Source organism: Talpa occidentalis, unplaced genomic scaffold (assembly GCF_014898055.3).
Source record: "Talpa occidentalis isolate TD23 unplaced genomic scaffold, MPIMG_talOcc4v2.1 talOcc4.6, whole genome shotgun sequence".
Taxonomy (NCBI): Eukaryota; Metazoa; Chordata; class Mammalia; order Eulipotyphla; family Talpidae; genus Talpa; species Talpa occidentalis.
Genome location: NW_023604972.1, coordinates 118,733,149 through 118,759,194, shown reverse-complemented (window position 1 = coordinate 118,759,194; position 26,046 = coordinate 118,733,149). Strand labels below are relative to the sequence as shown.

At 42.5% G+C, this 26,046-nt stretch overlaps 1 protein-coding gene across 1 annotated transcript in view; it reads right to left on the bottom strand.

Annotated features, from left to right (window-relative positions):
* Nucleotides 1–1,107: 1,107 nt before the first annotated feature.
* The window catches only part of MROH2B (maestro heat like repeat family member 2B), a 53,948-nt gene continuing 29,009 nt past the window's right edge, over nucleotides 1,108–26,046 (bottom strand). The window contains 23 exon segments of the mRNA XM_037529777.2: nucleotides 1,108–1,235; nucleotides 1,667–1,732; nucleotides 2,685–2,787; nucleotides 3,199–3,333; nucleotides 3,651–3,806; nucleotides 6,754–6,936; nucleotides 7,181–7,327; nucleotides 7,949–8,063; nucleotides 8,462–8,602; nucleotides 10,130–10,317; nucleotides 10,845–10,971; nucleotides 11,444–11,601; nucleotides 13,656–13,808; nucleotides 13,954–14,051; nucleotides 17,942–18,062; nucleotides 18,393–18,482; nucleotides 18,715–18,810; nucleotides 18,903–19,038; nucleotides 19,736–19,815; nucleotides 20,739–20,858; nucleotides 21,540–21,566; nucleotides 24,064–24,216; nucleotides 24,706–24,813. Coding sequence (XP_037385674.1) covers nucleotides 1,129–1,235; nucleotides 1,667–1,732; nucleotides 2,685–2,787; nucleotides 3,199–3,333; nucleotides 3,651–3,806; nucleotides 6,754–6,936; nucleotides 7,181–7,327; nucleotides 7,949–8,063; nucleotides 8,462–8,602; nucleotides 10,130–10,317; nucleotides 10,845–10,971; nucleotides 11,444–11,601; nucleotides 13,656–13,808; nucleotides 13,954–14,051; nucleotides 17,942–18,062; nucleotides 18,393–18,482; nucleotides 18,715–18,810; nucleotides 18,903–19,038; nucleotides 19,736–19,815; nucleotides 20,739–20,858; nucleotides 21,540–21,566; nucleotides 24,064–24,216; nucleotides 24,706–24,813 — 2,808 coding nt within the window. The 3' untranslated portion in view covers nucleotides 1,108–1,128.

The window sequence follows — 26,046 nt, the reverse complement described above, 5'->3', positions numbered from 1 at the left end:
TGAATTGCAAAATAATGTGATTCAGAGTCCTTCAAAGCAGGGTTATCTGAATAAGTAGTCTAAGAATATCGCCGACACTCCATCGTGAAGTAAACACAAGTTGAAAAATGATTACATGTGCGAATAATAGGCAAGTAACAGGAGTGAGACTAAAAGGAATCTGTAATTTCTTCAAGAGTACTTGAACATGCTTTTCCTCTGTATCTCTATTTCCCTGAGACCCTCGAGAAGTTTTTCTCACTTGGATAATATGCCCATGTTTGAACTGCAGAGCTGAACCACAGAGGGTTGCTGGGGAAGATGGCCTGGGAAGAAAGGAATCCAGGAGGGTGGGCGGTGATCCTCTGACAGTGAATAGTAGCAGTTGGGATTATTAGAAATAATTGTTGGGGAGCGTGCAGAGACCTAAATTTCTCCTGTCACTCAGCTGACGGCAGCCTAGTCTGAATTTCATGAGAGTAGGTAAGAAGGCTTTGATCAGGCATTGTAGTGACGAGGAGCAGCGGGGGGGGGGGGGCAGGAGTACCTCCCCGAGCCTGGGTCTCCTGACCAGGTGAAGGGAGGTTGCTTCACCTGCAGCACAGACCTGGCTACACGCCGGGCAGACTTATCCTCTGGCTTTGTGCACAAAGCACTGAGCTTATGTAAATCTTTGTTGTGATTCTAATGATACATTTATTAATATTTATTTTATGTGGTTAACATTTACTTAACAGTGATGTTGTGCCAGGTTTCTAAATGCTTTACACATTACTCATGTAATCCTTACAATAGCACCTTGAAGTAGATAATTATTATTCTCATTTTACAGATGTGGAAATTGAAGAATGGAGAGGTTAAGTGATTTTCCCAAGTCACACGGCTAGTAAGGGATGGAGCTGGGAAGTAATAAAAGAAGTCCTGGAACTTCTTGTTAGGGTGAAGCCTTCCAAGACTAGGGTCTAGACACACCCAATGTGCCAATGTGTGTTTCAGTGCCAATGTGTGTTTCATGTGGTCATTCTACCTGATTCCATCAAATAACAGGAAGGCTCTTTGCTAGATGCTAGGATGCTGCAAGTTGTGAGTTATGAGGATGAAGACAGGAGGCAGTTATAGAAAAAGCCTAGCAGTTTATTTCCTCATGCTTTATGGAGGGATCCTTATTTCTTTACACCTTCTCAGGAGGCTCTGCAAGGCAGCTTCTGCTGCTCTCTGGACACTGACACAGGGGTCTTGCCGAAGTGCTTGCAGCCCTGAAATGGACAGAACAGCACAGGCGAGTAAGGAAAGCAGAGTCCAAACACTGTGAGGCTCCCCATCGAGGGGCAGCCCTATGTGGGGCTCAGGTCTCCATGCTCACACTGTATCCTAAGAGGTAGGATTTGGAGCCACAAATTGAGAATCGATATTAACATTGAAATAAAGGAAGAAAAGGCCCTGAGCTTGCAATCAATATGTTTAGACAACCGGAACAGCATAGTCTGTTGGGAAAGTCTGCCAGCAAAGACCGGCAGCTGAGGGTGGCTTACATCCTGCAGAAATTCCCGTGTCCAGGGAGCTTCAGAGACAATATTGGGACACTGGGATTTCCAAAGCCTGGGCCACCGTGGACTCGGAGCAGCACTAGATTTTCTCTCTCTAAGAATTAGGAACACACTGGGCAGAGACTGGGCTCGGTACTCACGTGTGGTCAGCTGGTCCTGGTCTAACAGCATCAGGTATTGACTGGTCAAATTGGCAATAATGGCATCTAGAGTCGATAGAGACAAAGAGACTGATTTCATTACAGGGCAGGTGGCCATGGACGTCAGTCCAGGGCAGAACGTCAATGTTCTGGTCTAATAAAGCAGCCAAATCTACGACCCCCTGGCACCACTCCCCCACCCACGTGATGTCTGCAGGTGGCCCTCACACATGTGTATCTGGAAAGCTCACACAGTGTCCTCCCAGGGGAAGCCAGATGTTGTCAGGGTGTCTAAAATGTCTAAGACTGGGTTCTTGTCTTTGAAAACTTTTACAAAGTAGTTGGGGGGATCATGTGTATGATCTGATAGGGAATCTTAGGCTGAATTTGAACTCAGTTTTAAATGTGGCTCAACAAGTGTTCACACTCACTGTAATACTTGAAACAGGTTTCATGATATGACGTGGGACTGCAGACTAGATGGGCCCTCAGAGATTTACTTATTTCTCTTTTATTCCATATATCAGACAGAGAGGCCATGCAGAGAATGTAAGTGAATTATCCAGAACCACACTGCAGAGCCAAGGGTCAGCAGGCCCCACGCAAACATGCTTTCTTTTGTATCATGTTGGTACCAAAGCTCTCTGCTCGACCAGCACTTTGGAGGCTGACTATGGGTGAAGTCAGGGGTGAGTGGGAGGAAAACAGGTAAATGTGGCAGTGGGTTTGGGGAAAAGAAGGAGTGATGACTTGGAAGCAGAGGGTGCATGGAGGGCCACTTCTGTGTGGTGGGAGGAGAGTGAGTGCCTGGAAGGCAGAATCAGTATAAATCTTCATTTACAAAGAGATCAGGTTCCTCCGAGGGGAGGTGTTGCGAGACATAAAATGCATTCCTTTCGGCCTTTTCTTTGGCCATGGAGCTCACAGCAGCTTACGCACTGGGGCAGCTTCCCGTCAGAGCCAACTCTAGTTGGAAAACTGCCAACGCACCAGCCGGGGGCATAGGATGTGCCCTCACCTGTGAGCTTGATGGCAGTGCTCCTGATCATCTCCCAGCTGCTGTTGAAGAAGGTGAAGGAGTGGGTGTGGAGAATCCACAGGATTTCCTGGTTTCTCTTTGCCTAAAGGAGATGTGCATTTCACAGAAGGCACTGGCAAGTGAGCTTTGTCAAAGGCAGCATCCCGTAGCTTCCCAAGAAGGGACATCTAAAGACCAGCGAACACTCACACAGTCATTAACTATTCTATCGGAAAACATCTGATGACTAGTTCAATCTATATTTAATCAGGAAGGTACCGAGACTTAGAGCGCTAATCAGCAGATGTGTTTCAGGAATCTAAGCGACCCGACCGCAGTCAGGACCAGGGGAAGGAGCAGAGAGGGTAATGCTGTAAGGTACCAAAAATCACCACTGTCTTCCCAAGCCAGCTCAGTGCTGGCCAGGATTCCTCACTGTGGTGTCTGCCCGTCTGGAATTTGCCCCGACTTCTGTCCTGTCTGTTTCTGGAGGTGTCACCTACTGTGCGCTCACCAGTTTTATGCAGAATTGCCTATAGAAATCCCTGGCCCTTGGGAGATCCTGACCATCAAGGAGATGGTCTAATACGCCACTGACTTCTTGGAGGCCCAGAAAGGGAATGCTAGTGATCAGGACATCGCGGCAAGCCTAAAAATACAAAAACAAACAGTTTTCTGCATCCCAGTCCATAATGCTGGGATCCCCTTCCAGAAAGGAAAGAACGTTGACCAGTGTTGAAAAGGAAGTCAGGGAGGAGAAAGGCTTTGTAGTCCATGCTGGCACCTTCTCAGTTTTAAGGATGGAGATGCCAACTTGGCAAGATGGCAAAAAAGCAGCCAGAGCAGCACTCAGAATGGTGGGCAGTGGTGTGTTCAGGTCTGGCCTCTAGGCCGGCGACACCAGGCTTCTGGCACTGAGGCCACTAGGAGAAGAGGAGGGGCGGGGCTGTGGGCCAGACCACTTACAGCGCCAATCTTGGGATTGGGGTCCCAGAGGTGCAGAAGGAATGAAATCATGCTCTTTTTTATTTCTTCAGCAAAAAAAACTTTCCACCTTCTTCCTGTTAGGGATGCCAGATTCTCAAATAAGAGGATAGCAGTCAGTCTTACATCATCCTGCTCCTGTGGCAAGAGATGCATTTTGTGGGTGAGACCTTTCCCTGCCGCTCCCTGATGGCACCCCCCTCACCTCTCCTCCCCTGCCCGCCTTCAGCAAAGAAAGAATGGAGCCCGAGGGCCAGTGCATTCTTCTCACAATTCCCACAAGTTCCAAGAACACTCCTTTCTTTCCCAGCAGCTCTTGGCCTACGCTACGCAAGGTTAAATAACCATGGTCTGCAGCTTAAGTGCTTCCCTAGAGTTGGACATTCGATTTCTGCCCTTGAACAGCTAACAGGGAAAGACGACCACGGGAATGATAAGGGAGCAGAAGGCCTGGGAGGGTTCTTGCTTATTTTGGATTTTACATAACTTAGCCCAATTATATCATAAGCCGAGAGTTGTGAGACCTCTAGTCTACATTGGCCAAGGCCTAGGACACTTTTTCAAGATTGAAAATACTTTCTAAAGGGATTACAGGCAGCTTAGAAATTTGGGCCTCGGGTCTAAGAGGTTGAATAACCTCTCTGCATGTGTGGAGCTACGGAGCTTCTTGGGGGTTGTTCAGGATGGCAGGCAGTGGTTTGAAAGACCAAAGTTTAAGGTGGTAAAGAAAGCTGGCCTTTTATGATCTAAGATACTTGCTGACATGGTTTAAAATTCCAACAAATGCTGATGAATATTCAGTTTTTTTTTTTTCTCCAGATCTAGGGAAACAGTTCAAAACACCCATATGAAGGCAGAGAGATAAAGGAAAACATCATCCTGGAGAGCAGACTATTAGGTGCTAATAGTCTGCTACCAATTATTAGTAATAACTGTTATTCTGTTTGTTAATTATTAATGATCAGGGTCAACATAAACCATTCCTAAAAATATGAAGGGGGGGGATGGGAAAGTTAACTTTGATGTCAAATAAAGTGCGTAAGAAGTGGGCACATAAATGAAATGCCATGAGAAAGAAAGTTAATAAAGATCTCCAGAAGTACTAAAAATGACTCCTTAGGGAAAAGCTGGAAAAACTAAATGTGTACATGAGCTGCGCTCTCATGTAACAGAAAAGTAAGTAGAAACACATTATTATCACTGTATCAACAACAACCCCCAGGAAACCAAGTTTGTGGGGCTTTGTGTGGGTGACATTAGCCAGATAAAAGACTGTCACCAATTATCTGTGAAATGAAAAGAAAGAATATATTTGTTATTTTACAGAAGATACTAAACGGAATGGGTGCACATGAAGCATTTTGAGGACAAGGTGAAAATTAAAAGTAATATTGATAAATTGGAAAAGTCATTGGATCAAAGCAGAATGCTGCTGTCAGAGACCAGATGTAGGCTGGGAAACTGAAAAATTCAAACCTGAAGAATTACCATCTGTGGGTACATGTGGCAGACTGAAATCTAAGGGTCTGTATGGTTAATAAGTCACCAAAGAGTTAGGGAGAATTAGGGCATGATTAAAACACAAAACAAAAAACTGAAGTGAATAGGAAAAGATTGGACTTGAGAGGTAATTTTTCTTCAGAGTCTATTCATACTTCTCAAGTCTCATTTAGAGATCAACACAGTTTCTGGGTTGTAAAATATTTAAAGAGCTGAAGAATTAGGCTGACGGGAGGCAGAAGGCCGATAGCCTGGTGGGGAGGGCACACGTGGACCAGGTGAACTGTGGGCAGCTTGGTGGTGGGTGTGGTGTGGTAACAGCATCTGACAGGGGAGACCCTATACTTTTAATTCACAACCAGTAAAGTAAACTAATGTTACTTCGATAAAGAAATAAAGTAGGTTTCTTGTTGACAAAAATAAATTAGGTTTATGATGAGTAACGAAAGAAATGAAGACTTTCCAGCCTTGACACTGGGAGGTAAAAATGTAATGTAATAAAGCCTTAATGTTTAGGAAGGAGGCACTACAGGAGGCAGCTAGCCCTTTTCCACCTCCTCTGATACCACATGAGGAAATAGGTCCAGATCACAACATGAGGAAACAGGTTCACATCACAAAAAACAGATTTAAGTTAGATGTGAAATAGGTTTTTATATTGATGAGAGTAAGTATACCAAGAATAAATGATAGTCTAGTTTCCCAGAAGGTATAAAGGAAAATGACCCCCCTCTAGCAAGGATGCCTGACAAATCTTTTTTTGAAATTAGGACAGTGGACTAGATCAAGGATTGACTTACTTGTTCTATGAAAGGCCAGACTGTAAATTATTTAGACTTTGAGGGCCATGTGGTTTCTATAACAACCAATCAACTCTGAGAAGGAATGTGAAGCTGTCCAAGACAATATGTGACTGATGACCGTGGCTGTATCCCAATAAAACTATACTTGTAGTAAGGGGTTGTGGAGCAAATTTGGCCCATGAACTATAGTTTATACTGACTCCTGGATGAAATGACCCAGGCAAACATTTGATTCTTTGACTCTTGGATTTCACAAAGACAGTCCTGGAGGGGATGGTGTCTCCATGTGGGCCCTACTGCTGTACTGAGTATTGTCATATTTTGTATTGCTGCCAATGCAAATTTTGAGATGAGGACTTAGGCATAAGTTACTTATTTGGGAGGCGAGCCCAGGAAGCCTTATGGGGAGTGGTAACGAGATAGGGGAAGAGAGGAAAGTTATGTCAGGGGCCAGCATGAATGTGCCCCTTGCATGGACCATTGGAGTTCAATCCCGCTGAGGGGTGGGAAAGCTACAAAGTTATCTATAAATTCTATTTCTTATTGTTTGAGGGTCCTTCTCTGCTCCACTCTGCTCGTAATTCCCAGGCCAGAGAGCACCCTCAGGCAGAGAGACTCAGGAAGTCAACAGCCTGGACAGGAATTGTCCTGGTGACCTCTGTGCTGATGATCCCCAGGGCAGGCCAACGGACACTGACATTGTCCACCACAAGCACTGCCTGAACCTTTGTCTGTTCATTCATTTTTATGTGGAGGCAAGATTCCTGAACAGCCTCACTTACGTCTTCAAAGAAGGTTCTTGTTTGCAGCACTATTTCTTTGAAGTAGAAGCTCACATCTCGGTCTATTAGCAGCTCCAGGATCTTTTTCAGAGCCTTCAAGCTTTCACATACGACTTCTGTGCGGGCCAGGTGATACAGGCCTCTGATAACAGACTCTAATATTATGTGCTTATGCTTCTTTACCTGTTTTGAAATAAGGTCTCTTAATCTCAAAAATTGTACTACTTATATCTGGGAGAGGGGAGGAGACCCTAAGCAAGGGGGCTGAAAGTCTGTTAGGGTGTCATGGACTTCAGTCCAAGAGTCACCACTCAAAAATTTGGATTTTCATTTAATTTCTTTGAAACCATGCGGTATAGTTTAGGAAATAATATTCAAATACTACTTAAATAAGTGACCTCCCACCCCTCCAAAAACCTCCTTTTACCTTGTTGGGGGCTCCAGAAGTCATATTACCGAGGCCTCGGATGGCCATTTGCCTGAGAGTGGCATTGGCGTCCCAGGCGCTGTGATCCATCAAGATGAGAATATCTTGGAGATTCTCTTGCTTCCAAAGGATCGGCTCTCGCACCAGCTGAAAATGATACGGTTCCCCCCACCCCTTAGTTAAGGGAGCGGCATCCCTACAGCGGAGTGCCAGAGATGTTAGACCTAGAATGAACGAGGAACAGAGGAGTAAACCCTTGGGTGAGTCACTAAGTTTCAGAGAAATGAGGCTCTAGATGTGAACAGCCTACTGGACAAGGGCACGTGGTGACGGCAACCTGAATACCTCGGTAAGAAGTTCATCTAACCTGAGAAGTGGGGCAGGAAAACAGGCTGCAGGCAACCTTCCTTCTCTGGGTGGTCTGGGATAGCCTTTATCCCAGGGCCAACAGGGACCACGAATATACTTCCTAATAGACTTATGGGACAAAAATAGACTTATTGACAAAAGTCCTCAGATTTAGTCTCCACCCCTTTCTGTTCTGGGAGGCTGATTTCTAAAGACCAGAGGACAGGAAGCAGTTGACGGTGGGTTTTTCCTCTCTCACTCCCTGCTCGGCTATCTCCAGTAGCAGACGGACCTCTCCACTACCAAAGTTCTCCAAGAAGGTCGCAATCTCCTGGTTCCAGCTACCACTGAACTCCTGGTCCTGAGAGAAAGACCCTAAGGGGACCCAGAAAGCCTGCTCTGAGGACTGCTTGCTCTTGCCTCCGAGAAGAAAGCTGTGCCGGTGATGCGGTAGTTCTCCGAGGAGGAGGTGAGAGATGAGAGGAGTTGCTTGGTGGTGTCCAGGATGACTCCGTGTTGCCACACTGCCATGCTCCTAGAAAACGCAAGGCCCCAGGTGTAGCAGAGACCTCTTTCTTTCTAAACAATACAAGAAATGTTACTCTTTCCTTTATCAGGAAAAAAAGTCACCGAAAAAGGAAATGTGCCATAAACGAGCACCAAGGCATATACTGTAGAAGATTCTATTCAGGTGCCCCATTAAAGTGTCACTTGCCTCAAACCGTTTGTTGGAGTACTGGTTTTTGAGGGGGTGTTGAGCTTAGAGGCTGATTCTGCCATCTTTCCCCAATCCCCTTGCTCTTTACTCCTTCTTTCTTCTTGACTGTAAGTCCTTGGAGAGTCGGTTGCTCTCAGTTAAGCTGCCTGCATTGCATTTTTACTCTGCTTTTAGTTTTCTCTTTTGTATCCAGCTCTAGGATATCTGCACCTTACCTGGCCAGTGCACAGACTCCTATGTGGTGGGTACTGGGACTGCAGAGCAGGATCCATAAGTTGTCCCCCTCATCAGATTCCTTGGCAAGGCCTTCTTTCATGGCCTGGGCTTGCACGCACCTCAGAGTTGCAGTGGACAGCCTGAAGGAGACAGCAGGCCTCAGAGACGTAAGCTAACCCCACGTGGGGGATTGCGAACTTCCGAGTTCACACTTCCTGTTGCCCATTACGCTCCCTTACTCCAGGGTTAAGGGAAGCTATTCAAGGCAGAAACAGGCAGTCTCATTTCACACTTTACTTTGGGGACCAAGGGGCACATCAAGATGATTGGAGCTAGTAAGTAATGCCACAAAATCTTGACAATCTCTTATGAGAAAATGAACCCTCAGGATGGGAAGGGCAAAATACCACATTTTACTGATTCTAAAAGAGCACCTTGGGAATCAGGATGCATCTGCAACAGACAGAGTGTTACAGTGGTTATGCTGTAGCCGCTGTTGCCCAAGCACGTGACCATGCGTGGATATGGCCTGGCTCTTCATTGTATCGCCATTTTAGTAAACTTAGTATTAGCAGAACTGTGTGTGCTGAACCTAACTGCAGTGCTCTACGGTGGGGGCCACGGGTGCTTCAGTGGTGGGGATACTATGGTGACTACATCTGAAGGGGAAAATCCTACACTGTCAAAGCACTGCCAAGGAAGTAAAACAATGGTACTTTAATAACAATAAGTAAAATTAAAAAGAATTCAAAATATTATCTCTACATCAAATCTATTCATAATGTGGTTAAAAATATAACCCAATAAAAATATTTTTTTTTTTAATAGAGGCATGTTTATTTATTTGTTTGCTGGTTTGTTTGTTTTGTTTATACATGCACTGGGTACAGTCAGAAGCACGGGAGGGTGAGAGAATTCACCAGAGCCAGAGCAGGGAGCAGAGCAGGCAGAAGGACCGAGGTACACTGCTGAGGGGGGCAGCGGGCGGCAGGAGAGGTCTGCGCGCCATGTGGGACCCTCCTCCGGTGGCCGGGGAGCAGCCGGGGATCGATCCGGCACCGCAGAGGCCGCGGGCAGCTTCACAACCCAGCGCTCAACCGCTGCGCCACCGGGGAGGCCCCAATAAAAATATCTTTAAAAAGGTTGATATGGCATCAGAATGAAAAGTTATGCAAAGGGGTAGAGAAACAGAACCACAGAATATAGAATAAAAATTGATACACAATAATCCTGGAAGAGTTCTTTGGATAAATGCGAAATAAAAACTTGAAAGAACATGAAAACATCGATTCATGGCTTAATCAGAACTTCTTCTTTCTCAATGGTCCATAAATTAATATTGCAATCAGTATAGTCTTAGATTTAATAAAAGAGTATTTATTTTTATTTTTCTTCTTGCCTTTGGTGGCTTTATCACAGACTTCCAGCTTTCCTTGTAAAAGATCTCAATGAAAGTAACCACAGGAAACAGAGAAGGCTCTCTAGGTGAAATGACACAGCTGCTTATTTGTTATGTGACCCTTTGGGGCAATGCCACTGTGTCTTGGCTCAGAGAAGAAGGGATACAAGGCATAAGGTTAGCAGAGCCTAGTTTCTTCATGGGGAGCAGACCTTGACTTCCACAGTCCCTCTCCTGGAGGCTGTACCCTCCTGGCCTGACCACATACCTGCAGGGATCTGCCAGCTGCTGTCGTTCTCCCTGTGGCATCACCCGCCGGCGGCGATTCAAGGAAGAAGTGGGCAGCTTCTGGCCCAGAGTGCAGCTCACCAGCTTCAGGAGAAGAGCGAACAGCTCTGGGTATAAGTGTGTGACAGGGGTGCCTGCGGACACCACTTCATGTATGGCGCAGGCCACCTGAGGGGAGAAGGACCTCGACATCAGACAGACTCATTTTCTCAAGGACATTTTCTCCCTGGGCTGACCTTCAAGTTTGTGTTCTCCCTAAGTGATGGCTTTCCAACTTGATCATGCTCATGGTAAAACCCCACAAAACAGGGCTTTTCTTCTTGTCTGGAAGCATCTTGGCTCAGACTATGCTCTCCCTCAGGACTGCCGTGTTGGATGACTCCAAGCTCCGGGGGGTACTAGTCAGGCAACATGAAGTGGGGTGTGGGTCTTTTGATAAAAGAGGGCACTTTGGAGATCTTGAAGACTAATTTGGAAATATAGATACACTGGTTTCCTTTGGCTAAGGAGAAATTTGCTTCTAAAAGTGATCAGCCACAGAGAGGACTGCTGCTGTATTTGTCTAGTATAAATTGGCATTGATTCAAAATCAAGGTATCAGAGGGGAAGAGGTGGGATTAATCCTGCATCACCGAGTCCCGGATGGGAGCAATCATGGCGTGGGGCCCACACCTGCCATGGGTTGCCCAACTCACTGCAATAGCATCGATCCCGGCTAGGTCATCTTCTAACTGGTTCGCCAGATTGTCTACTAAGGCTTGCAAGAGCTTCCCCCTGCAGGCTGGGTGCTCAGCCAGAGACCTCCACAATGTCTTTATGTCCCTAGGGTGACAGGACAGGAAGCTGTTAAGGCACAACTCCTCGGAATATGAGCTTTTTCAACTGACTCGCTTAAAAATATTAAAACTAATCAGAATTCCAAGCCCAGGTGGACATGTTGACATGTCTGGAGTAATAAGGATCTATTATTTAGCTGTCCAGCATTTTGAGATACTGAGGTTTGATAATGTCCATTAAGACAGCAATTTCTCATTTAGGTGTATTTTGGGTAACCAGAAAGAGGAGAAATGTTACTTTTTTACTCTCACTTATTCTTCTCTCCCATGGTGTATTAAAAAATCATTATCATTACATATATGAAAAATACTTGGGTAAACATTACTTGCGATTCAATACCAATTTTACAATTATTAACCAGTTGTGATGTTTTCAACCACTGTTATCTGTCTTTCAAACCACAAATTCTTGCAGAATGACTTTTTTGGGAGAACGGGCCGGTTCGGTTAGAATCTACCTGTCAAAGGGCAGTGGCTTCTGTACAAGGCTGGCCACGACGGCACCCATGTGAAAGCTCGCTACCTGGGAAATGGCTTCCAGCACAAACTGAAAACTCTCCTCTCTTTGTCTGAGCACTGGCATGTGATGGTAAATTATGCTCAAGATATCCAACAGCTACAAAGAAAAAAGTCAGATCAGACATTAGTCACCATTTTCTCTCTCCAGGAATGGTTTCATGTGGTCAGCATATTGTGGGTAATGGATTGTAAATAATGCTAAAAAACCAAGAAGCTATTCTAAATGTGTCCTATCTGTGTAGGAGGAATAAATTGGGTGTTTATTCTGATCAGCAAATATTTTGTGAAAAGTTGCAATTTGCTGGGTGTTGTGCTCGGTATTGTGAGGGAACTTATTAAAGATAAGTAAGATGTAGCCCTTTCCTCAAAAGGAACAACTTGTCAAATCTCCAAAAGTCATAAGTATATGGTGAGTGGTAGATAAGAGACGCACTGCACTGACACGAGAAACCAGAACAATGGAGGTCATTTTGGTCTGGTTCTTGAAGGATATGCAGCCATTTCAAAAGGCAAGGTGCAGATGGTAGGCAGAGACAAGTTACTTAGAAAGAACAAGGTAAAGATATAAAATCAAAAAGCCTGAGAACTGGTGGAAGACAAAGTTATTTGAGAACAGTAGAACTTTTCTGCAGGTTACTATACTGTAAGGGGGATGCATGTCAGTAAACATTTGTCAAAATACACGGAATATTCAAAACCAGGAGTGAACCCTAAAGCAAATTATGGATTTTGGGTGATTATATGATAATAGATTTGTCACTGGGGCAGGGCAGGTTGGGGAGGATGTGGAGGAGCAGGACAGGAGGTACATGGGAACTCTGCTTTCTACTCAGTTTTCCCATAAAACTGCTGTAAAAAATAAAACCCCAATTAAAAAGAGTAACACAAGAGTATGAGCACAAACAAATATGGAAACGGTTTCTGGAATAAGATTGGTCCCATTTGGAACAGAGAGAAGAAGGGTGATAAAAGGAAGATAACTTGATAGAAAAGAAGAAGCGAGATCATCTTTGAACGTGATCTTTTGAATTTGGATGTTAACCTGTGGCAGTAAGGGATGATATTATACATTTGTATTTTTGACATGGAGAAGGGTGTCTCTATGCCAAAGTAATCTTACTTCTAGTATTTTCTTTCTGTTTTACATGGACAGTTTTAAATTTAGCATTTTCTTTGAGCTATAATTTCTTAATCATAAATACTCTGCAAACATAATTACCACTGAGTTCCATTTCAGCGATGTCTGGAAAGTTCCTTTGGAAGCCTTTACCCATATAGGAACAAATACCTCCATGCTAAATACAAAAATAATGGACAGTCCAAATTTATTAACCTTTGATTCTACTCTTCCTTGCTTAGTCCAGTGCCTGTCACACTGTATGTACTCAATAAATGTTCTTGAAAAAACTGATTGGAAAGTAATTAGCATAGAGGTCATTTATAATTCTCTTACACAAAAGTCATGTTTTGGAGAATTCCTTAATTTGGGGTGACTGACTCTGGGCTCTGGGACCATGCCTTCTTTCTTCCATTCCCCTTAGGTTGCCTTCATTGAGTGAATGAATCTTTTCCTCCTTATTACTCTTTGAGTTGCTTTTGTTCTGTTTCTGACTTCAAGAGAGAAGCTAGAGCATCTCCATTTGGCGATCTTAACCAACTTTCCTGAATTTAAATCCTGTTCACTTTTTTCTTTTCATTGGGAGGAAAAAATGAGGACTTTCCTCTTAATTAATTCTCCAGCTACAGCCTTCCTCACCAGAAAATAAACCCTAATGTGTGTGGAAGAACAACAGTGGGATGAGAAACTCTGCTGACTCTGACCATCTCACAGGCATCTGCCATCACTGCCATCCTCACAGAGCTTTTCTATAATCCCTCTTCCCTTGGTTCTGAGCTGCTTCCTCTGACCAGAGGATAACACAGTGGAAAAGTTTTATGAACACAGACTAGAGAGACAGTTGGAACAGGCAGAGATGGACACTCAACATGACCCTGGCTGTGAATCTACAACTTCAGTCTCTGAGGAGTCTTTATGAGGCCGTACATGCTCTTGCCTATTGCCCGTCAGAGGACAAGCTGAGAATCAGCAAATGACTTGGCATTTCACAAGTGTTACAATTCTGTTCAATGTCAAACTGGCTGTGGGTTCACCTGATCTTTCAAAGCTGCTCCATGCTGTTTCAGGACAGTGATCATCCACATGCCGCAGGCCCTTGCACACGTGGGGTTGAGGCTCTCCAGGCCATCCAGGGTTTCCTCTAGGAACATCTGAATCTCTTCTCTTGGGATAAGCTTGCTGACAATCTGAAAATGCACCCAGAAAGGTTCATGTCAGCAACCACCTCACTTCATACCTGGATGCCTACAATATCTCAATACAATATTTGAGATAATAGAAAGCACTGGAATTTCCAAACAGCACATAAATCGGGTCCTCCATATCTATTACCTTTGATATTTTAGCAGAAATGTTGATGTGGACCTGTACATCATCACATTCCAGGCCTTCCTGCAAATACTTCAGTCTTTCCATTTCCAGTTGAATGCCTAAAATCAATAAAGGAGACATATATAAAAGTTAAAAGACCCAGCAAGTTTGGGCTGATTCTATTTTGATGTGATACTCAATCAGCTGCTGGGTCCCTTTAATGCAAGCCTGTCTGATGAGATGGTGAGGACACAAGCAAACACGTATTGAAGAGTTTCTACATATCAGATACCATGCTACATACTCTGCTTGCAATGAGCTCATTTGTTACTCAAAATATTGTTGAGGTGGACTCTCCTGTTACTGCCCCTATTTTGCAGATGAGGCAGAGAGATGTGAAGTCATTTGACCATGGTCATACAATGAGTGAAAACAGGAGAGCTGAAATTTGAACTGTGGTTTGTCTGACACTAATGCTCCGCCTTACACTACTCCGTTTTACCGCTGACTCCACTGGAGTTCCACTCTGCAGTGAGCAACACTGTGGAAAATGGAAAAGTAACAAGTATAATAGCTTACATTAACAAGTGCATACGTGATTGTTGGTATTGATTTACAAATGCAGAACTAAATGGTGATGGTTTTGGTTGGTGTTTAGATGTATCACAATTGCGGAAATTAACAGCTGAATCATTTTATGGAAGCCTAACCCAATGGAACACACTACCTAGTAAAGGAACACTTGGGAGTCAGTAGAACTGGGCTTAAAGCACAGCTTTCTGTGGTTCAATTAAATGGCGTATTTCTTAATGTCAAAACCCTCAAAAATGATTGAGTAATAACCTACCAAATGGAAGAAATATTTGCAGAAGACTTGCCACTCAATAGTAAAATAAAAGAAAGAATCCAATAAAAATGGATATAGGATCTGAATAAACAATTTTCCAGAGAAAACATGCAAACGGCATCATACATTACCATTTAGGCCTGCATTTGTCAATCAATACCAACAATCATGTATGCACTTGTTAATGTAAGCTAGCTATTATACTTGTTACTTTTCCACTTTCCACAGTGTTGCTTACTGCAGAATGGAACTTCAGTGGAGTCAGCAGTAAAGCAGAGCAGGCTTGCTGAAAATGCAAACTTGTTCGAGTGAAACTGGTAAGTTAGAGAACATTTCTAGCATATTCTGAATTCTGCAAAAGTATGTGAGTGCATAAAAGAGCACACCAGTTGAACTGAGCCATGCGGACATACTCAAAATGCACATATACACAAACACACACCCCCCTCAAGACATCTGCCAACGGCCTCAGTTTTCTTCTGTGTCATGAGCTGCTCCACCCCCTCCTTCCTACCACCATTTCCTAATAACTCACATGCTTCACAACAGGCACAAAAGTGTGCTCAACATCACTAATCATCAGGGAAGTACGTATCTAAACCACAGCACGATGGTGGGAATAGAAATTGGTACAGCCACTATGGGAAATGGTGTGGAGGCTTCTCAAAAAATTTAAAATGGGCATTTCATAGGATCCAGAAATCCCATTTTTGGGTATATATTTGAAGAATTCAAAAACTAACTCAGGAAAATATAAGCATTCCCATGTTCATTGCAGCATTATTTAAAATAAGTAAGACATGAAGCACTAAGTGTCTACAGATGGATGAATGCATAAAGAAGATGAGTTATTATATAAAATGCAATATTATTCAGTCATAAAAGAGCAATGAAATCTTGCCATTTGCGACAACATTGATAAACTTCGAGGAGACGATACTAAGTGGAATCTGTCAGAGAGAGAAAGAGGAATATTACATGATCTCATTTATAGGTAGAATCTAGAAGACAAATTTTAAAAATCCCAAACTCACAGATACAGAGAACATATTGGTGTTTTCCAGAGGCTGGGGCTAGGTGGTGGGCAAAATGGGTAAAGGCCATCAAAACATACAAAGTTCCAGTTATAAAATGCATGTCATGGTTTGTAAGGTACAGCATCACTATAGTTAATAATATTGTATTGTATATTTGTGACTAAGAGCAGATCTTAAAAGTTCTCATCAGAAGAAAGAAATCGTAACTCAGTGTGGTAATTGTAGTAAGTCTAATGAATTAATTAGACTTATTAATGTCTCAATGTTTACAAATGTTGAATTAATATGCTATACTCCTGGAGCTAATATGTTATATGTCATTATATCTCAAGAACAGTTAAAAAAAAAAAAGCCTGAGCAACAGCCATGGATATTAAATGAACAGTTAATTTACTATCAGTAATTAACTTGTGTCTAGTAGGTATTTAATAATCGTAGTCTTTCTTTACATTTCTGATTTAATAAGAAAAAGAGTTACAATGAACAGTGAAGTGCAGGATTTCTTGTTAACAACAAGTATTTGAGGACTGGAATTTTGCCTGCTTCAGGGAAATAAAGTAGACTGAAGAAGAAGAGAACAGTAATAGAATTCAAATTCCTTTCCTCCTATGAGGTCCCTCTTTAGCACATTTCTTCCCCTTCTGAAATTGTCCCTATGTTCAATTAAATTCAGTTGTTTTTCTAGCTTGGTAAAAGCATATATTCTTTTTTAATTTTTTTGTCCATTTACAATACTATATAAGTTTTTGGGGTCCATCTTCACCTCTATGTGTGTATAAACTTTATCTCACCAACAGTGTCCTTCCTGCCATCAATTGACACTCTCTTACCTTACCCTCGTCCTGTTTTACTATATTTTTACAGAGTCTATAATAGTTATTTCTGCTGTTATTTGTTGGTTCATCTGAAAAGCACAAATTCTTAAGAAATTATTTTTCCACATCCAAGGGACTTTCAAAGCTACTCTGAATCTGGGGGATAGTTATTTTCCCCTTCATCTCCCCTACCCAGCCAAGTCCCACCTTTTGTCTTTAACACATTTTTCTTATGTGAGGCTTAGAATTGTCGTATCTCTGTGTCTCCAGCATCAGAACAGAGTGTGACACCTGGAAGGCACTCAACAAATATTTTCTGAGTTCCTATTAAATGAGAGTGGAACGTGGGCACGTGATGGCACTGAATCTAGACCCAGTATCCTTGGGCACACCTGGTTGCCACAGAACTGTGCATACTAGGCAGAGCTGTCTTTGTGAAACACCTGATGATTTAACCCAAAGGAGACCTCAATTGTTGGTTACAGTTAGAGACTTAGGTTTTAAAAAATTCCTTACATTTACTGATTTTAACCATTATTTGCACTTGGAGAGCAGCCAAGAGGGCATGCAGTGCAAGCTGGAAAAACCTCCATGGAGTTATCTAACAGAACTTGGAAAGTCACTGGGCACCATAATACCAGTAAAGTTTCGAAAAAACCATCTAATGGAGGAAGCACTGCTAATATGCCCAATTGCTCAGCATTTAAACTGGGCACTCTCAAATCGTTTTACCTACTTTAATGGATTTTTATGATGCTTTGATGTTAAGATCTTTATTTTTAAAAACAGAGCCATCGAGAAAAAGAGTGATTTGTTTGAGATCAAAAAGAGACAAATTCTGTAACATAATGAAGGTATTAAAAATGGCTACACTGGGGCCTCCCCGGTGGAGCAGTGGATTGAGCACAGCGCTGTGAAGCTGTCCACAGCCTCTGCAGGCAGGTTCAATTTCCGGCCGGCCAGGGAGCCACCCACATGGCGCGGCAGACCTCTCCTGTCTTGCCCGCTGCTCCCCTCAGCAGTGTATTTTGGTCATCTGCCTGTTCTGCTCCCCGCTCTGTCTCTGGTGAGTCCTCTCACCCCCATCCTAGCACCTCTGGCTTGTACCCCAGTTCTTGTATAAAAATAAATAAATCTTTTTTAAAAATGGCTAAACTGGGGAGGTTGGGGGCTGTAGAGAGAGACAAACAGAGAGAAAAGCGCAGGAGGAGGGGAGGAGGAGAGGGACTCAGATGTACAAAGAGAAAAACTGAAAACAAAAGAAAATAGATACCTTCATTTCATTTGTAGGTTTCTCATCTTTCCCTCACCTTTTATACAGAACAGACCGATAACGGAGCTGACCGCTGCCTGACGGATGGTGGGGAGGGTGTCACAGGAGTGAGGCACTAGGAGGCCAAGGAGTGAGCCGATTTGGAAGGTCTCTGGTGCCTGCGGGACAAAGGTGATGGGCTGCCTTGAAAATATCCCAGCACCGGATGTTAACTCCATTCTTTTCCCCCTGCAGTTCCTTAGGATGAAATGTGCTCGAACTTTCCCTTTAAAGACAGTGGAAAGGTAAACAAGCATGCAAAGTAACCCAGCGCCTTTAGTGTAGTGTGCTTGTAGCACGAGAGTGAGGAGAGAGCTCTCAGGTGGTTCTCTGGAAAGCACTTCATGCGGGGATAGGAGGCCAGGGGGTTTAGATTCCAGAGGCCTCCGAGACAGAGATGCCTGTTGTTAGCAAGCAATGAAGTCTGTTCATTCTAGGGCATTACTGACCTCAATATCATTTGTCAGCACTTTTGCGGCGATCTTGAAGGCTCTTTCCCTTTCCCAATCTTTTTGTGAAACAAGCCACATTCGGAGAAGCTGTTGGTCAGAGAATAAATGTCCTTTCCTTGGTATTCTTCACATTCATGCATTCTCTTCCTCTCATTCTCACTCTCACTCTGCCTCATCTTCAACAGTGCGTCCACCTCTCCACAACATGGTGGATTAGGCTGGTTGGGTGGGACGTGTCCTCGTGAAGAAGCTGAGTCTGGAGGGCGGCAGTGGTCACAGGTTAGGAACAGGGGAATCAGTGTGCGAGGTGCCTACTCACATTAAACATTTCTTGACAGTCTTCTCCTTTCACATTGTCCCATATCAAGGACCTCAGCAGCTTCCCGAGGGCATCCATGGATCTTTCATAGAGAAACTGAAATGAGACGTGAGTGTGAGCAGCAGGCTGAGTGGGAGGTCAGAGTGCCCCTCCAGTGCCTCATTCTGCTCTGGTCTCACCCCACATACATTAATGTGCTCCTTGTCCTTGTTGGTCTGGCCTTCATTTTTGAGTTTTTCCAGCGGTGGAAGGGGAAGCAGCCTCCGAATATTCTCTTCAAGAATATTAAGATGGTCATTTAGTGAAAGCTTAGGCTTCAGTTTGCTGAAATGAGAACCACCAGCAGGAGTGAGTATTATGGTGACAATAAATACAGCCCGGTCGAGTTCCGAAGCACTGTCAAACACATCTGAGCGTCAGATACATTTTCTGACATGTTGGGTATGCTGAGAGAGATGGTGACAGGACTGGGGAGAGCTTGTGGACCCAGGGTCAGACTGTACTGGTAAGCATGGTCAATTTGTCTCAGTGTCAATCTTATTCAAGTGATAAAAAAAAAAATCAACACTTGCTTTGCATTACTTAGCACTTTATTACATGATCTGTGATAACATTAACCTATTTGTATGTGTTTGTGTGTGTGTGTGTGTGTGTGTGTGTGAGAGAGAGAGAGAGAGAGAGAGAGAGAGAGAGAGAGAGGGAGAGAGAGAGATATAGAGACAGAGACAGATTGATTCTAAGTCTGGAGCAGTGAGTGTTATCAATTTTATACGTTCACTCATGTTATATGTAGTGTCTCACATATTAAAGGTTCTTATGAATGTATAAGTGAATAAATACAGAGTTCTGTAACTCTGGAAAGCAAAAAACTGTTATTTGAAATAACCCACCGATGAACTGTGTTCATTCTGGGGAGGCTGCTCTTCTGGGGAGGTCTGCACTGATCAATAAATCATTTGATCAAAAGGAGGAGATGAGGAAGGACAGTCTTTTTCAATGAGAACAACAGAAAATTCTCTACCTGAGGTATCGGATGGCGATTAAGGCTTTCCACCGAATAGGGCTAGCTAAGGAATCCAGGGGCTCATCCCTGATGAAGTCCTGTTACACAAAAAGGAGGTAAAATGTTTCAGAAAGGACCAGAGGAGTCTCCAGGGACAGCTGCAACTTCCTTAGGCTGTTGGGTGGCCTCAGTCAGAAGTACGGCAGAGATCTATTGCTTGGGATTGGTGTGTTTTACCCATTTATAAAAAAAGACAGTTCTGTACTTTTGATGAAGGACTTCTTAACTGTGGATGGTGAGAACTAAGCTCTACTAAGTAGACATTGGGCAAAGACTAATTATCTGTCAATTCATGGCATGAGTTCTTTTCCCAGTGCCCCCAACTCATCCCTAGTGTAATCTATTATTTGTCCCTTGGCCATCAGCCCTTTGCTATATCCACAATGAAAGTTTTGGCATTTTTGCCTAATTTTGCATGCTTTGTAGATGCTATCTTTTCTGCCTGAAATATTCTCTATCATTTCTTTGTCTGCAATCTTTTAAGATTCAATTTCTATACCATTTTCCACTGAGGCTGCACCAAATTGCATTCCCACCAGTAGTGGACGAGTGTTCCTTTTTCTCATGCTCACCTTTGGAAATCCCATATAATCCCGCAATATCGCTCCTATGTATTTACCCAAAGAATATGAAGATACTAATCTTAAGAGATTTATGTACTCCTATGTTCATAGAAGCACTATCCACAATTGCTGAGTCATGGAACCAACCTAAGTGCCCAACAACAGTCAACTGGATTAAGAAATTGTGGAATATAGGCAAAGTGGAATGATACTCAGCTATTATAAAAGGAATCTCTGGGGCAAAGTGGATGAGCCCTGAGGTGATTATGTTAAGTGAAGTAAGTCAAAAAGCGAAAGACAGATATTCGATGGTTTTGCTCATCCATGGAATATAAGTAACAAAAAATATACTAGCAAAAACCAAACAGGCCTTGCCCATGTTCTCTCTGCACACTCACCAGCATGTAACCAAGCAGCACCTCCTTGTAAGAAAATCTGAACCCCTGATCTTCGCAATCTTGGACAGCAATGCCAATTTCAGTAATGCTTCTTGTGAAACTCATTTGCAGATCCATGTCCTAAAGCAAAATGATTCATGGTACAAGCCAAGGTCTGAGGCACTGAACTTGGTTCTATAAATGTTTGCCTAGGGCTGAACTATATATAGCCAGATGGAGAAAGGACCTTTGCTCCTTTTGCCATTTCTACCTCAGTCTGGGTTCGAAGTTGCAAGGAAGATGTGAAACAAAGGTCAGTTTCCATTCCCTTCCTTCCTATACCCCCCAATGAAGTTTCTCTAGAGCAATGGCTTTCAAACTCTTTTGACCATAAACTAGTGTAGGAAACAGTTTACAATTCTACCCAGTAAGTATATGCATGCAAGATATATAATCTATAACTGAAATAAAATGTTTATGACATTTATTTTGATGTACTCTATATTTCATTATAGAGAAACTTGCTGGTCATGACCTATTAGATCTATTAAACTGATTTCATGGTCTATCAATGGGTCACAGGCAGAGCTCTAAAAACACTGCTCTAGTTTACAAGCCCAACTTCCAAACCATATGGAACCCAGTTTGGTTCCTTGCTCTGCCCTAGGTTAGGCTCAGGGATCCTAGCTTCAGAATTGGTTAATTTGTTATATGCTAGGATCCCTCCCTTTGGAATCAAGACAGGAGGACATCTGTATTTACTGCATTTCCAGGGAGAGGGATTTATATTAAAATATATATGTATATAAGTGCATCTCATACCTTGCTCACCACGGACATGCCCAGAACCTGAAAGATCAAAGGCAAAAGCAGACACTAAAGTAGCAGTTAGAGACCTCCCTCACCCCAACAAGAAGACTCATCAACCTGGAGAGCCATGAAGCCAGACCTCAGTTCCTGCCAAGAGGCAGGGCCTGTTCTCATCTGCTCCCATTTTTAAAGTGAGACTTGTACTTGGGGAGATCCTTTCACCTCTCACTGTGGTGAGTCCTAACTAAGCCATGGAAGGCAGGACAAACATTTGTCAAGCCTTTGGGTTGTCAGGCTCCACAGTAAGTTTAAAGAGGCTTTCCCAGACTTTGGCAAGGGAAAAGAGAGAAGGTTCTAGGGGGAAGGAAGAGTGAAAAGTTATAAAAGCAAAGTTTACAGGGCAGCTGACTTTGGAGTTGAGCTTATAGTCAGTTCTGCTATAATACTTGTGCAGAAAATGAACATTTGTTTCAGTGAAGTGGGTGAGGGAATACTTTTAGCATATTCTGAATTCTGCCAAAGTATGTGAGGGCAAAATCCAAGTGCATCAGTTACACTGAGCTATGTAGAAATATTCAAAATACATGCATGCGCAAACACACACACACACACACACACACACACACACACACACACACACACACACACACACACCCTCAACTGCCAGCTGCCTCAATTTACCTTGCATTAGGAGCTGCTCCATTCAACTTTGTTATTATAGATACTTCTTTCCTACCACCATCTCAGAATAACTCACAGCTTTCACAACTGACTTTGGAGATTTTTCAAAGGCAAGTGGCATATATTTTTGATGATTTTTATGTATCTCTTAACTAGTTTTTAAATTTTTGTTTTTTAAAAATTAGATTGCTATTTTTTAGCATGTAATTGATGGATTTTTTTAATGCTGTGCCCCACCCAATCTCTCCCATAATCCCTGTGATTTTTCTTACACTATCTTGTATGTCTGAGGTATTATAGCAGAACTTTATCTAAGACATCTTTATCTCCCCTTCTCTTTTATTTTTTATCATAATTCTTGACAGACTAAAAATTAATATAACATAAAATGTGTTTTTGCATCTCATTATTTACCAAATTTTGGGTACATCAGAATAACCTATTTTCTTGTTAAAATTTTTTTTTTGAGGTGAGACTGGTTTACAACATTGTATATGATTTAAAGGAACAGTTTCATACCTCTTCAGATGTATGTCACCACCCCACCTCCACCACAAAGCACCCACAGTTTTTCACCCTTTAAATGAGGCCCATCACCCCCTTTGCTCCCACTCTCCCTCTTCCTCCTCTTCTAGTTATTTCAGCACAATCACCTCTTGCAGAGTATGGTGAAAATACAGATTGGGTGATCTATTCCTGAACACTGATTCATTGGGGATTTCTATTTTTAACAGTCTTTCCAGGAAATTCTCTGCACCCGAGGTCTGAGGATCACTGCTCTATACCCTTCTACTGGCATATATTTATATCTACACTCACGCGCTCTCTGTGATTCCATTTTATCACGTACACACATGAATAAATGTCAAGAACACAAATTCATCAGACAGGTGGATTGTGGAGAGCACAGTGGAGGTGATAAAGGATCATGAAGCACAAGCCTGAGCATCAGGGCACTGACAATCTAATGGCAGAAGCACCGAATCAATAAAACTGCCCAAACCTGGCTGTGGCCAAGAACCATTTATAAACCTTTAAAAAACACAGATGTCACACTCTACTGATTCAAGCTCCCCGGAGAATGGCTCTAAAAAGTGATACTGTAAACTTCATCTCTAGGTATTCCTGAGGTGGCTAACTTGATATAAGTCAGAAAAAATGGAAAGCACTTTACTACAAATGGAAAGAGTGCTTCTTTCAATTGGTGGGGGCAGGGTAAGGGGACAGAAATGATTGCATGAATTCCAACTCCGCTTGGCAGTTCCAAGGAGGGAGCGTTCTTGGCATGTGTGAGTTGCATCAAGGACAGTTCGTTAGACTGGGATGAATGTAGAAGGGAAAAATATTAATCATATGCATGGGGAAGCCTGAGTAGATAGAGCAAATTAATTAATTAAAAATACATACAAGGCATTTAATATTGTTAAGGTATTATAGGTGGTTTTTCAATATTACCATATAAAAGTTTAAATAACTGCATTAGAGACATTAAATATCATTAAATAACAACATTTCAGAGACTATTACAGGGGCACAATAAACCAGCTACCCTAAGGTGGCACAGGAATAATTGTTTGAGTTCAAATGAGGGAGATTACTATGGGTATACTTGATTGAGGAAGGCATCAAAAATATAATAGGATAAGAATGATCTAAGACCTCAGGAAAAGAACAAATCACCTGACTTTGTTTCGTAATTTCTTCTATTCCCCTATATTCTCATCTTTCATACACAAGAGCTGCTATCTTTCTTTTGACCTGTATCTTTGGAGTATGAAAATTACTAAGAACTGAGCACCTTCAAGGTTTGGGAACCCTAGCTTGGAAATCACAGCAGCCCTATGTGGCCCATTACCTGGGAGCACTGGCCATAAAGAAACAGTACTTGGGACACGATGTCTTGGTCCAGCCTGGAAAGGAGCTGACTCTTGGGAGCATGCAGGGCCACGGCTCCATAGATCATCATGATGTCAGTCTTGGTCAGGCTCTTTTTTCCAGAAAAAATACCCTAAACCAGAAAAGATAAATGAAAAATACAACCAAAGTTCTAGAAGAACATAGTCCTGCATGTTTTTTTCCTAATATTATAGTCCACTATAAGAAATGTTAAGAAATGTGTTAAGAAATGTGACTGGGATGATTAAAATTAGCCAAAAACTAGTATTTTGCTCATCAAATTTAAACACCCAGAATAGTGTTGTAGACCTATCAGACCTCAATGGAGGTACCTATGAGAAGGTTTGTGTTAATTTTCACTTATCAAGTTCTTCTCTTTACCCACAAAGCCTAGGTAGCTGGTAGAGGGACAAACCTAGTCTTACACATGGAGTGTCTTAGGACCTTCCAGATGCAGGTCATGTGGCATTAGGGATGGGCTTGTTATCTAGAGCTCCAGACAGGAGTAAGTACAACCAGGAGAAGAGATGTTGGTTGAAGGAATTGGTGTCTTGCCCTTGCAATGGCCAAAGATCTTGGCAGAGGAGATTATTCTTTTTACCTTACATCGATTCATGAAAAACTTTTCCTGGTCTTGGAAAGTTTTAAGAACTTTTAAAACAGTATCCAAATGGTTTTCAGCACAGCATCCTAAGATAGATGTTATTCCCTAAATCAAAAAAAGATAGAAGATCTTGAGTTTAAATAGTCACTGATTCTACAAATATTTATTGAGCACCTATTCTGTGCCAGATCCTCTTCTACGTGCTGGGGATAGAGTAAAACTTCTTGTGTTTGTGGAGTGTACAAGCAGGGAAGTGCCAGTCAATGAAAAAAATTCAGTAAATATGTAAATATACAGTTTTGCAGATGATTGTAAGTGTGGTGGATTTAAGAAAAGCAAACAAACAAACAAAGGTACTGCAAGTTGGGGGGAGTTTTCAAATTAAATAGAGAGACCAGAGAAAGCCTCATGAACAGGAGGGTGTTGAACAGAGCACTGAAGTAAGTAAGGGATGAACCACTGGACTCTCTGGGAAGAAGAGTTCCAAAGAGAGAGAAAGTAAGTACAAATACCCCAAAGCTCTCTAGGAGGGCCAACTGAACAATCTAGGGAGAGACAAGGTGAGATCTGAGAGGAGTGGGGGTTGGGTCAGACAAGGCTTTTAACCAACATTAAAAATTTTGGATTTTTTACTTTTTATTGGTGGGAAGCAAATAGAGTCTAAATTAATGACATATCATTATTTTAAACCTATGTTTGTTTTTTTTCACAATATAGGGATTTCCCCCCTCAGGTGTGGTTGCCATATCTTTTCCACCACCAAAGCACCCCTAGTACTCAACCATAGTCTGTCAATGGAGGTTTTTTTGATCTTGAGTTGAATGAGCTGAAACTTTTCATATTTGAGCTGGTTAGATTTCTGAAAGCTGGTGGCATATTCCATACTCTATTAGTTCTTTGCTAGGCATATGGTGAATATTTCTCACATTCTTTAGGGTGTCTTTTTGTTTCACTAGTAGTTTCTCTCACTCTGTGACGTTTTCAGTTTGCTGTAGCTCCATTTGTTTATATTCACTTTTGTTTCCTTGTCATTGAAGACAAATTCACAAAGACATCATTGAACCATGGAGTGTTTTCTTGAGTGTACTTCACTGGCTTTAGGTCTACAATCCATTTTGAGTTAATTTAATGTCTTTAATCCATTTTGAGTTAATTTTTTGTGTAAGGTTTGAGATGGTAGTCTAATTTCATTCTTTTGCATGTGGCTGTCCAGTTTTCCCATTTGCTGAAGAGACTCATCTTTCTCAATTGTATCTCTTGGCTCGTATGTCATAGACTAACCATATAAATGTAGGTTTATTTACAAACTTTCAACTCTATTCCATTGATCTGCGTGTC